General features: G+C 46.5%; 1 protein-coding gene across 1 annotated transcript in view; it reads left to right on the top strand.

Moving 5' to 3' along the window:
* The window catches only part of TMTC1 (transmembrane O-mannosyltransferase targeting cadherins 1), a 150405-nt gene that overhangs the window by 131181 nt on the left and 5557 nt on the right, over window positions 1-13667 (top strand). Inside the window, exons 13-19 of the mRNA XM_005500319.3 lie at window positions 926-1034; window positions 6290-6392; window positions 9834-9969; window positions 10990-11134; window positions 11481-11618; window positions 12000-12122; window positions 13170-13247. Coding sequence (XP_005500376.2) covers window positions 926-1034; window positions 6290-6392; window positions 9834-9969; window positions 10990-11134; window positions 11481-11618; window positions 12000-12122; window positions 13170-13247 — 832 coding nt within the window. The remainder of the gene's footprint in view (window positions 1-925; window positions 1035-6289; window positions 6393-9833; window positions 9970-10989; window positions 11135-11480; window positions 11619-11999; window positions 12123-13169; window positions 13248-13667) is intronic.

The raw sequence follows: 13667 nt of genomic DNA on the forward strand, positions 1-13667 counted from the left end.
ACTTTGTTCATAATCCTTAGGATTTGTAGAACAGACTGCTCTAGCCTAATGATCAACTTGCTAAGGAATTATTTAGACATCCTAGGCAGATTTAACTTAGCAATATATGAATTTCAAAGTGTTAATTTCAGTAAGTAGATATGTAACAGCACTCCTTGTCTAGGAACATGCAAAGACTTTGAGGTGGGTTTTTTTTAGGAAAATGCAGATGTTTTGGTGTCGACAACCTACCGAAGTGAGAGTAAATGTCCTGTTCCCAGGTCAGTCAGTGCCTCAGTGACGTGACTGGGGCCAGACCTTCAGAAGCTGACTGCAAACGCGGTGTTACCCCAACAGCATCATGCCCATAGGCCACACAACTTCCCAAGGACATCTCTGGGAGGGTCTTGTGCAGTACTTCGTACCTGGGGACACTTTTGCTATCTTGTCCTTCATGTATCTTTAACTCCTGACCGGATGAATGATGCAGAAGGTGATGTATTTGCCATAAATAGAAATACTGAGAGGAGATGTAGAGTATGATTGGAGAAGTTTACAAAAACCTAGTTGTTGTGACTCAACAGTCAGAGCATGTGCCCTGTACTGGTTGCATTGTAGCCAAAATACAATACTTTCACCCTTCAGTGTGCAGGGCTGAGGAATGTGCTATTTTGGGTGTGTTTTGTAGCAGACCAAACAGTGGATTCATTAAAGCCAGTGTCCTCCCAGCTCCTGGGAATAACGTATGGAAACAGTGATGGGCTGAGGAGATGCTGGGTATACATGCCATGGAGAGGAGGCACGAGTGAATAATTTAGTCTTTTGTTGAAAAGGTAAAGCTAAGGACTTTCACATGTCTTTAAAGCAGTTAAATCAGTGGGATGACCTAAATATGCGCTTACAGGAACTGTTCTTTCTTTTTTCTCCCTCCTTCCCTGTGCTGCAGGTCCCAAGGGAAGAAGGAGGAAGCCGCAATCTTGCTGCGGGACTCCATTAAATACGGCCCAGAGTTCGCAGATGCTTACTCAAGCCTGGCCTCACTGCTGGCCGAACAGGTAACAGGCATGGCCCGAGTTCCTGTGCCTTCTGCAGGGTGCAGGCACTGCTGCAGCATCCATGACACATCCCGTGCATCGCGGGGCTGGGGAGCACCCTCGCCTCGCATGTGTGCAGTGACAGCAAGTGTGGATCTGTGGCTGTCTGCAGACAGCTCTCGGGCTGCTTTAGAGATGAGTTTTCCAGGATAGGAAGCGACTTGTTCACAGTGAGTAATTACACCCACATGGTGTGGCTCTGAATTAAATCACTGTTGAAGCTGTGAGTAAATACCCCTCTCTTGCAGCTCCCTGCGTCTATGACGAGGTCTTAATCCATCGCACTTGGAATGTTGTGACAGTAGAATAGGCGAGCGCTTCCCTCTCATACACACACGCCTACGTAGATAACCTTGAGATTTTGTAATAAATCACTCCAAAGCTAGGAAATGTCTGAAACAAGGTGGCCTCCGCAGCCCGAATTCTGCTCCTTGCATGCACACATCAGGTTATGGCCGTTAGTTACCGTGGTAGATGATCACATACACAGGGTGTGAAGGCTCGCCAGCTTCATGTTGCTCTTAATGAGCAGCTGTTCACTATTTTATTTAACCTCATTGTTCAATATGTGCCCCCAGGCGTTATTTACTGCACACAGCCCAGGCTGCACTCTGAAGGCAGGATTACTCATTTCCTCTCCGGCTTGTTCCCCGTGCTCATTACTTGGGGTTCTCTCTACTCTCTGTAGTTAGGTAATTTATTTCTACAAGGTCCCTGTGAGGTGAAATATTGTCCGTGCAGAGGAAAAGGGAAATTGAGGCACAAAATTCTTGAGTTCAGAAGCAGCAGCCAGGGATCATGGGTGCCCATGTCAAGACAACCAAGCCCCGCTTTTCTCTGTGCCTGTAGCAGCAGATGAGGGATGCTGTGCTTTGGGCATTGCTCCCATGGACTGTGGCCAAAACCAGTGGCCCCATTCTGGGGGCATGGGGGTGGGTGATGAGGTCCTCATAACGGCACAGCTCCAGCACGCATCTGCAAACCTTTTGAAAACTGATTTTTATCTCTCCAGGTTTCAAATCTAACTGTTCCATAGCACAGAGTGCTACAGGTTTCTTAAAAGGTTGCCAAATGCAAATACAGACAAAGCAAAGAAGTATCATCTTTCATGGTTTCCCATTAATCTGGCTGGCGAAATCTTCTCCTTGGAAGGGGATACATTTCAGCAAAACTATAAGTGAAGGTCTTGTTCTGGTTTAGACTTCTGTAATGATGTAGGCACTCTGCAAAATTAACCTATGATATATATGGGTTACTGGAAGATGTGCAATTTTATTTCAAGTGGCTTTCAAACATTTGAATATTATTAATATCAGCTGCAGGGATCTAGAAATGTAGTGTATGAATTGAAAGAACCACTTTATTGAATGGGAACTGTATTTCGAATAAGCCTGTCAAGGAAGAGTCTCCTGCAAGTACAGGAAATGAGTCCTCTGCAGAAATACCTGGTTTTAATATTCATTGAAATTATTAATTAGAACCATTGATTGTAAGGTCAACAGAGCAATAAAGCCATTACAGACTCCCGAGGCCTTCTGCCCAAAGCAAATGCCATTAGTAAGACCAGCAGTAATTTATCTACTTTTACTTACAGGTTGTTCATCTTGTGACTTGAGGAAGCGGTAGGGAAAAAAGATAGTTAGTACAATTTCCTTAGAAAATAGCCATTTCCTGGAGGCTTTTAACACCTTCTCATGTCCAGCCACAGCGGACGGCTACCTGGTTGTGCATCTCCTGCCTCGTGCACCCGTCTTAGTGAACGCAGTAGGGGTTGTCCTACAAATAGGTGCTGCTGCCCATGGCTACGGGCTGCAGAATCGCACCCTAATGCTGTGCGCTTCCTGGAGGGGTACGGGCAGAAGTTTTTGGCATCTTCAGCCCAAAGGCTGGTGACAGGACCCCATTTTTCAGTTCGGGGTTTTCCGCTTTGTCCAAGCAACAGTGCCTAAAATGGTTAGAAGTTTCAGACCCGTATTTCTGTCCGCTTCTGGCCTATAGTCTGTCTCACAGCTGCAGGGGTGTCTGCGATGCCAGGCAGCATGCAGTGGGCCGCACGGATGGCATCGCTGTGGAGATTTGGGGCAGGGAGCACGAACTGCCTCTCTCTTGCTGGGATGCGATAGAAAGGGGCTGAAGTGCCGTCAGTGGCAGATTAAAACAACTTGTGTGAAGTGACCATGCCCATGACAAGCTGCTGCTCTTACAGCTTTCCACTGAGGCTAAGAAGGGGGCAAATGGGTGGGCGCAGCTCAGTGAATTAGCACCGGGATTGCCTTGGTGGGTCCCGCACAGCATGTTCCCCCCAGTCTTAAAGACAATGAATCCAAAGTGTGGCTTATGGGTCCTTTCCTCCCTTCCAATCCCTAACATTCTGTGATTCTGTGGCTGTAAAAATTGCTGCTGAGAGGAATGTCTCATGCACTGGGGAATTAGCCTGCAGCTCCTTTTCTCTCTGTGATAGTTGACTGTGAAGCCAGAGTTGAGACATGGAAAAAAAAAATCCTCACATTGTATAAAACAGTTTGACTTGCTTGTGCCTTTTATTAATGCTTGCCCTTCTTACTGCTTTTGATATCATAACTTGATGTCATAACTCAGTTGTTATGTATCATTGTTTTCCATGCTCACTGCAGTGGTGCTAATGTGAGAAATCAGACATTTTTGTTTGATGTTGCCCACTCCTGTAGCACTGCTTCCCCAGGATTTACTCTGATGTATTTGAACAGCATCTTCTTTCCAGCTCTTGCAGCTTCATAAGCCATCTCGTGCTACTTGATGCCTCTTTTCAGGTCCTGGTTCCTGGCTTTAAGTGATTGTGTGTGTGTGTGTGTGTGTGTGTGTGTAATAATATCAGCCCACACTAAGAAAAGGAAACTTTTTAACCCGCTTAGCTGCAGAGGAGAGCCTACTCAGGCATAACCACACTGAAAAACTGAGCCATAAAAAAACAGACTTAAAAACCCTGGAGTTCAACTGAGAGATCCTCACATGCATAATTTTTTTAATATCATAAAAATCTCATACATTTTTTAAGCCAATCTCCTCAATTTTGTGAGCTTGATTAATGTTTCATGAAGGTCTGGGAGTGGCATTATTAAGTGTTAATAAGACTCGAGCCTTGATGAACTTACAGCATTTCTCAGGAGAAGAGGAGAGGCTGTGAGGGAGAAAGCTCTGGCACAAGAAGCTGAGCCCATCCTTCCCTATTTCTGACTGTGCTTAAAGCGAACACTTTGTTAAAGAAATCATCCCAGACTCTGTGCTGAGCCTGAGGCATGCAGGGTCAGGATATTAGGTGCCAAAAAAGCAATGCAGCCATGATAAAAGTGCTAAAAGTGCTCAGTATCAGTGGATGTGAATGTTTTGACAGGGGACACTGCTAATCCAGTTTAACACAGTCCTTCCTTCCTTTAAAGATCAGGTTTATGATCAGTAAATAAAATGAAGAAAGCTAACATAAAGCCACACTTGCACACAAAGCCACATTCCTCTGCTGAAAATTAAAATAAAAGGAAAAGAAACTAATACAGAAATATTTGAAAGTATGCTTGTTAATGCATTGGTGACACAGATATTTTCTCAAAAAATTGCTCTTCATTTTAGTGAACTCTGACACTTTTCCTGACCCCACAGGATAGTGATGTCAAATTCACATAAATATATCCAAAATATTGAAACTTAAGCACTTTTTAAAAGTGTGTTTCTGTGTTTTATCACATACTATCTTTTCTGCTGGCTGACCTTTATCATGTAAATGTGAAGGCATTTAACCATGGCAAACCGTGTGCTTTCATCAAGTCATCCTCTTCCAATGCGATTAATTCCAGCTCTCCAGTCCTGAAATAGGAGGTGAGAAAGAAGTCCACACATTTGAGCAGCTGCAGAGCAAAAGCTGCCGTCAGGTGCACCCTTTAAATCTAGAGAAAGCCCCGCAGGCTCTGGGATTTGCAGGATTTAAGGAGAGTCCGTAGCTGGGAATGGACCTGCCTCTCATTTCAACGTGGATTCAGCTCCTGAGCAGGAGATCAGCCTTAGTGGGTTTGGAATTTCCTCATGGGAGACCCAGACAGCTGATTTCGCTTGGCAGCTTCCTCAGAAGGCCATGGGGTTTGTTGCCATGGGGCTGCATCGCTCCACAGAAGGGCAAGAGTTGGAAAAAGCATCTTTGGTGCTGGGGGCTTGCCTGACACCCCTCTGCACCCCTCAGCTTGTCTGCTGTGAGCAGCCTTTTCCCTAAATACACCCAACAGCAAAGCTCTGAGGTTTGGAGGGGAGGAAGACCATGATAATCCATGCTAGGGAGCATGCAGGCAGGGAGCATGCACTGGCTGGCTGGAGGGACACGGAAACCTTATTAAATTGCTCTTTGATTCAAACAAGATACCTTATTTTTGTTTCAGGACCCGGCTGTCCATAGCTCAGGCTAGCAGAGCCCAGCCAGTGTGGCACTTTCTGTAGGCAGAGCGTTCCTGAAGTAAAGATCTATATTTTTCAGAAATGCTTGGCACCAACAAACCTTGAAATCTATGCAAAATGTAAGGGCTCAGCACATCTGCGAATCAGCATGGTGGCACATCCCATCCATACCAGTGAGCTCCATCCAGGCATTTACAATGCCTGGTTTTAATGTGAATCTGTCAGATTTTCCCGGCTCTCTCATTGCCCCCATCCTTCTCTAGCTCCCCTCATCCCTTTGCATGAGCTCCTCATCCCCCAGCCAGCACACACACCAAGCTTTTGTTCCTTCTATTTTCCCCACCGCTTAGGGAACAAACAGCAGAGCTCCAGACCAGAGGGAAAAAGTTAGCCAGCAAGATGCTCATTAAACAAATAAATTAAAATTTGTCAGCTCCCAGATGACAGACATTTCTCAACAGAGCCAAGACGACCCCTGTCACTGCGTGTTTCCCAGCTGGGTGCGTTCCCAGCTGTGCCTCGCTGACATTGCACAGGAGCCACCTTTTCCAGCTGTTATTTTTGTTTCATAGGTAGCTCCAATTGCAAACATATGGGGGAAAGCTGTCTGAATTGCTCTGGGATACCAGACAGCACCTTTATCACATCCATGCTGTGGGGTGAAATTTTGGCCTTGTAGAAGGCGAGATGGGTTCCCTGAGCTCCCTGTGCAGCAAGGGAGTTGTCACAAAATGCAGATATGTGGCAAATGGTACTGGCACACTTTCTGCCACCAGTAAGAAATCTCCTTCTCTTTTAAGGAACGGCTGAAGGAAGCAGAGGAGGTCTATAAGGCTGGCATAGAAAATTGTCCAGAGAGCTCCGATCTGCATAACAACTTCGGTGTTTTCTTGGTTGATACCGGTAAGTGAGGGGGAGGGGTTTTCCCCCTCTGCCTTATTTACTTTGATTTGTTTTATTCCGCAGTAGACATCTAAAAGGGTGTCAAAAGCTTCCAAAGCAATAGATGTGTCTCCACTGTAGCTTGGAAATAAGTATCCCTGCACTGCTGAGATGGCACAGTGTACTGAAATTTGTAATCAATGCAGGCACTGTGCAGCAGTGGCATTCAACCTGGCTGTTTCCTTCAGTGTCTCTCACCATCTTTGCACAGGCAGTTGTCCTCTTCCATTTGAGCTGGGCACCACCCTGACAATACTGCCCTTTCTACAGGAAAGCGTGGCCGCATCTGTGTACACGTACACAGGCACGTCTCGAGAAGAGCCAGAGGCCACGAATGCATTGCAATGAGCAAATTTTATTTTAGTTACCTCTCTACTGGGGGATCTCCAAAGCCACACCTGAGCTCCCAGGCAGAGGTGACATAAGCGGGGACGCAGGCGCTGGTCAGTTCAGCCCTGCTGGAAGATCAGTGGTCCTGCTGAGCTCTCCTGTATTTCAAGGCTTCAGGCCGGCGCAGCCTCCTGCTCTTTCTCACAACAAAGCAGGAATCTCAGACATAGTGATAAGGTGCCTAGGGTTTCCCACAGGCCTATGTTGTCTAACACAGAGGTTCTACCCATCAAGCACACAAGGTCAGTAAAACAGTTAGTGTGATGTATGTGCTTTTTCTACAGACACGTGCAAGTCACTTGAGCGTATTTACATTTAACTAACCTTCTCGCCAAATCTTCTGCTATATCCCCATACAGCATCAAACCAAATCCCAGGCACACAAGTGGATCGTTGTGGTTGGTCTTTGGGGCACTTGCAGCTCTACTTGGTGACAAAGCTGCTCTTTGCCTGTAAAGGTTGACTGCCATCCCTATAAAACAAACGTGGCTTTTAAACCACAGTCACCTGTGGAAACAAAATGTAAGGTAGCTGTGGGATGAACTGATTCTCAGGAGCTCCATTGTGACATCCAAAGCCTTTCTTTTCTGGTCTGGTTCCCAGCCAGCTTCCCTGGACTCAAGCACTTCCTGGCATCCACATAACAACAGCGCCAACAAATGCCACTGTAATTGCCACCTATTAGTGACAGCTTTATAAGCAAGACCAAGTTTGACAAATGACTAGTGGAAACCGAACTACTATCTCACTGCAGTCCCTCCAGAACAGAGCTGAGACTTGATGGTGAAATATTGTAGGCTTCAAGTGGTTGCTACCCATTCTGCCACTTTCACACTGTGCCCAGTTCTGGTGGTGCTTGGGAAGAAAGGACAATGGTATCTGTCAGTCTGCAGCTGACTGTCCTACCTCTGAGCTTATGCTCAGCCATTGCTTTTCTGTAGTATCTGTGTAAAATAAATACAAAGCCAAAATGAGTATTTGTTATCAAAAAAAGCATCGTGGCATTAGTGACAGAGGTCAAGGTTCTGAATTTGTGCCCTGGCCAACTTCAAGCTTGCAAATAATAAAAATTCCTCAGTAATTTAACTCTGACATTGAATTAATCTTTGCCTCCCAACCCAGATAAACTGCCCTGTTCCTGCCAAAAATTGTGGTTTAAACACAGTGCAGTGCACTTTCTATTTTTTGCACTTGTGTGTTCTGCCAAAGTCAAACTAACTTTTCCTAGTTTACTCCTACACTTCCCTACACACAAACAACAGGAAAAAAAAAAACCAACACTGACTTTCGATACTTAAGGCATGATGTGTAAATAACCCTCCTGGTGACATGACAAGGCGTGAAGGAAGCGGCTGGTAGTGAGCCCATCACAGGCTGTGCTCTTCCCCAGTAGGCACAGGGAGCTGCTGTGAAGCACCATGCCAATTAACTTGCAGGATTTTGTTCTGCAAGCCTCAAGCAAGTGTCAACTCTGGGGAGCCATAACTCTAAACAGCTCTGCAGTGGTCATGGACACTCAATGTGTCTCCCTGAGCGTTGCTCATTTCTCCTGTGTGTGGAGCAGGGGGGGCACTGCCTGCCTTAGGGACTGAGGTGCATGCCCAGCTGCATCCCAGGTGGCTTTGTAGATGTGATTTTCAAAAACATCTGGATGTTTTAAAAGAGTCCTATCCTGAAAGATATGTTGTTGGCCTCTTGATGAGTCTTAAGTGCTTCTAAATCTCACTACAGATATCCCTCCTCTCTTCTGCAAAGGAAACGCGGGTAAGTGTCCATGTTACATTTATGTTGCATGGATAGTCTCAGGAAAACCCAAGTAAGATCTGAGAAGCTATGAAAGTAAAATTCCCACAGCAGCAGATTGTGCCCCAACACGCACAGGCAGTTTTCAAGTTCCGCTTTCCAGTTAGAAATGGGATTAAATACATTGGCTTAAAAAATGCCAATGCTCAAAAGCTTTGGTGGTGGACAAAGCTCCATGAGTATCAGTTTTCATCAGGAGATTATCTGGTCTAGAGTGTGCAAACCAGTTGAACGAGCACTGGTGTTAAAAATATGATCTTCACGTTGCTGAAATGCTGAAACTTTACACTGTGCCCATTAATTTATTTAGTAGGTAGTTAGCAGGCCCAGCCTGAGGAAAGCACTGCAAGATCCTTCTTGAGGAAAGCCATTATTTAAAGAAAGACAAATATACTTGTGAGGATACTGGTCTGGCACCTTTCCTTTTGCACGGTGTTGTATTTTGTTGTGGTGCTGGGTGATGTCATGGACTGCGGGGCCTTGCACGAGTAGACATTTTCACACAGCGGAGCAGTGCCACCCAATGGCTCCTCTGCAACACAGAGACGGTGCCTACGTGCTCCAAAAGAAGCACCTGGACACCTCTGGTCTGGGATTTAATTGCCCTGAGGTGGGAATGAGCTGGTGGCTGGCAGCTCCACCCGGTCCTGTGGAGCAAGATGCAGAGACTGAGCAGGGACAGCACCACAGAGGTGGAGACAATGGTCTCAGTTTGGAAAGAGCTGAAACTATTTTCAGCGCAGGTGTGGTTGAGGAATACTGGGTGGCCTGTTCTCTTTGTCTCCGTTGCCCGTCTCTCTAGTGGGCCAGGGTGGAAGGATGGTGCCCCAGGAGGTGGTACACATGTCCCAGTCCCCTCTGTTGGGTGGGCTCTGTCCTTAGCACGAGGTTGCATCCCCCCACTGTATGATCAGAGGGTGCTTTTGGTCAGGAGTCTTCTTCTCGTGACTGTACCCTCAACTTGTGAAAACCCACCCCTAGAAAAATCTGTTTCTCAGGATCGTCTCTGAATATTGGAGCCTAAATCTTAGTTTCGACAGCAACTTTCCTTACACTTCTTCTCAAAAGCTTGAGGCAGGATTTCTTTCTTAAAATGTTTTTTGTGCATAGAGTAATAGAAAGAAAACCCAGAGCATTATTGTGTGCTGAATTTGTGGCAGGACTTTTCTGAGTCACCAGTTTAATATTAATTGCTGTTTTCCTCTCCAGGGTTTCCTGAGCGAGCCGTGTCCCACTACAGGCAGGCCATCCGCCTGAGCCCCACTCACCACGTGGCCATGGTGAACCTGGGCAGGCTTCACCGCTCCCTGGGGCAGAACAAAGAAGCTGAAACTTGGTACAAGCGGTAAGAATTTGGAATGGAGACACAGGTTTCCTTCCTCCCCCTCTATCACCTGTCTCTGCTAAAGAGCCTCTGATAGATGAATCTGTGCATGTTTGGGTTTCCTCTCCTTGCTTATCCTTCCATTTGAAACCAGACTTACCTGTGCTTGTTTGTCTATTTTTGGGAAGTTGGCTTCCTGGAACCATTCCCAAGCCCCCAGCCACTGCTGCTTGTGGCTGGGAGATGCTCTAAGGAGAAGTCAGACGTTTCTTGATGGCATGAGCAGGTCGTTAGCATGACTCCCTCCTTGCTCAGAGCTGGTCTGTGGGTGCTGCACCTCTAACAGCCATAGCTGTGCACAGCCCAGCATCAAAACCTTTGCACCATCAGGAACTCCAGCCCTTGCCAGCAACACACCACTAGGCAGGCTCTGACTCCCGCTAGGCAGCAAGATGGACTGGGTTGGGGGTTTTTGCCTCCTTTTTGGCATCCAGATTTGTGCTCACATTCCCTAGGTTCTGCCACTCTCAGCCATCCCCACCCCTGCTTCGTGCTTACATTGCGCTTTGGAGGTGGCCCTCTCCCCTTCTCAGGTAGAATGTTTGTCCATCCCCGGGACAGAATCACAGAATGTTAAGGATTGGAAGTGACCTCAAAAGATCATCTAGTCCAATCCCCCTGCTGGAGCAGGAGCACCTAGGTGAGGCTACACAGGAATGCGTCCAGGTGGGTTTTGAATGACTCCAGAGAAGGAGACTCCACAACCTCCCTGGGCAGCCTGTTCCAGTGTTCTGTCACCCTCATTGTGAAGAAGTTTCTTCTCATATTTAAGTGGAACCTCCTGTGTTCCAGTTTGTACCCATTGCCCCTTGTCTTATCGTTGGTTGTCACTGAGGACCTTCAAGTTGTGCTCCCCAGGGTGGGATGAGTGTGCCGTGCAGGCTACAGAGTTTCGCTGCTCCATCCCAGAACAAGCCACATCTTGCTCTTCTGCTTTGAGCCCCACACCACCTGGAAGCACCTATTTTTCCCAAATTCCAGGGCACTGAAGGTATCCCGGAAGGCTGAAGTCCTGTCCCCACTGGGGGCTCTGTATTACAACACCGGGCGGTATGAAGAAGCGTTGCAGGTTTACAGAGAAGCCGCATCACTGCAGCCTTTGAACAAAGAGATCCGACTGGCACTGGTGAGTGTGGGGTGAGCTCAGCCAGGGCAGGGCCGCAAAAGTGGAGGGGGCTGGTTGTTAGAGTGAATGTTGCCCAAGACTCAGAGTTTGGTTCTACCTCCATGCTCTGAAGTCAGAGCCTTGTTTCAGACACTGCCTTTCCAGCTGAAAAGGACTTGGCACAGAGAAAATATGACCTGCCCCTTACTTGCTAGAAAGTGTCAATCCTTCTGCCTTTCCTTGAGGTGTCTCTTAACGCCACTAGCAGGAGAAGCAGGAGTCCAGCACCAGCCACTGGGTGTAGCATATTGTGCTAAAGAGGGCTGAGCGTTTCAAGATCATAACCCTTTATAATACGGCTCCATAGGCTCAGGTTTTAGCAATGATGGGGCGGATGAAAGAAGCCGAAAAGATGACCAACCATATACTCAGCGAGGATGCGGAGTGTCTGGAGTGCTACCGCCTTCTTTCAGCCATCTACAGCAAGCAGGAGCACTATGCCAAGGTACCGTGGCTACACTTGTCCCAAGGACTCACACACAGAGCTCGGGTTGCATTTTAGACTCCACCTCTCCAGAGACACATCGCGTGCGTTAGCGCACATCCAGTAGATTTATTTTTTTCATTAAACCCTGTTTATCTAGGTACTGGGACTGAAGCTAAGCAGTGTGGTTTTCTTATGACTTACTGCTCCTGCTGCTGTCAGCCCCACTGCCCATTAGCTACAGGCATCTAAAAAACTCATTTCCACATGTGTTAATGGTGTGGGACGAACAAGGGAAGGAGGAAGAAGACTCTTATACTGGGAGGCTCTAGTGGTGAGGGGAACATGAGAATTGGAAAGGCACAGAATACAGCAACACAATGTCCTCTTGCTTTTTCACAGGCACTTGAAGCTATAGAAAAAGCTTTTCAGCTAAAACCAAAGGATCCGAAAGTCATATCAGAGCTCTTTTTTACTAAAGGAAACCAGCTAAGAGAACAGAATCTCCTTGACAAGGCTTTTGAGGTATGACTGCTCTATGCCCTATGGATAGTTTATAGGTTAGAAGATAGAGTTAGCTTGTTGTATCTAATACTCCCTGGGGCATGCACCCTGGCTGTTGGCCTTGGGAGCTCAAGAGTTCACCAGCGGTACAGCTAAAGCTATGGGGCAGCTAACTTTGCCAGACTTAGTTGCAACTTTTTTCCACATTCCTGTGTGGAAATAGAGCTCCCGGCTCTGAGACGTTAAGTACAGATTTGTGGTGGGATTGTGATTTTCTCAGATGCTCTTGCTGGTGACGGCCAACTTCAGATGGCTCAGCTGGAAGCTTGGGCACCTGTGAGAGCCCACAGCATTGTTATATCTCACCTCATTACCTAACAGCTGAGAGATTAGTTTATCCTGTGGAGCAGGATGCTTGATAGCTCTAAAATTATCTTATTGTTAAATAACAGCACAGAATATTATTGAGACAGTTCTGAATATTCTCAATATTCCTGGAGATATCTAATCCTGACTTGAATCCTTTCATGTCGTGACACCATAAAAACGGTGCTGTTTGACAGAGCGCAGGAGGCCCTTGTTGCTTCTTGTCCCATGCACAGTGACAGAAACAGTGGGGAGGGACAGCACTGCCCTCAGGTCCTTGTGAAGCCTCCACGTAGGTGGTTGTACCAGAGTTTGCTGCCAGCTCCACGTGAAAGCCTTGCAGATAAGGAGCATCACAGCCCACACATGGCTTGTAGATTGGCAAGGGAGTGACCCTGATGTGCAGGAGACCCCAGTGGTGCAGGGTGCCAGGGAGAGGGTTTCAGGGGTTAATGTGGCTCCTCATGCAGTTCTGTGGGCAGGGAAAAGCTACAAGATGAGCTCAGCAGTAAAGAAGTGTATTATGTTGCCTCTGCTGTAAAGAAACTGAAATTCAGCTTATGCATTGTATTTGAGAAGAATTTGAAATTATATTTTAAATGGATTCAGAAGGAGAGGAAACTTTGTTTCTCTTTCTTCTCCAGATCTGGTTTTGCTTGAAGAGTCAGACTCTTAACCTAAAAATATTTCATATTTTTGTAGAGCTATAAACAGGCTGTGGAGCTCAACCCAGACCAAGCGCAGGCCTGGATGAATATGGGAGGCATTGAGCACATCAAGGTATGACAATTTTGCTTTTCCTTAAGCTGTCGAGTGCAGACACTCAAGACAGAAAGATAAACTTGTTTTAGATTGCCAAGATCTGCATGTTTGTTAACAGTGAGTGTCCGCGACATCATTTTATCCAAAAAGGAGGAACATCTGTCCAATCCAACTAGAATTTTCCAACCAGGTTGCTTGAGAATATGTATCCTGTAATGTAAACCTCATATTTTAAGAGGGCAGGCTTCAAGGAACAGCCTGCCCATCTCTAAAGTTTTCCTGCTTCAACTGTTAACCTTCCTTAGGAAAATGTCACCCTGAGTTGACTTTTAAGATTCCTCTCTACCTGATTAATTTAATAAAGATGTCTAATGCAGAATTCTGGCATGAAATTATGGAAATAGACATCCTGCCCTGTGGATGCTTATCTTTTTTGAA

Source organism: Columba livia, chromosome 1 (assembly GCF_036013475.1).
Source record: "Columba livia isolate bColLiv1 breed racing homer chromosome 1, bColLiv1.pat.W.v2, whole genome shotgun sequence".
Taxonomy (NCBI): Eukaryota; Metazoa; Chordata; class Aves; order Columbiformes; family Columbidae; genus Columba; species Columba livia.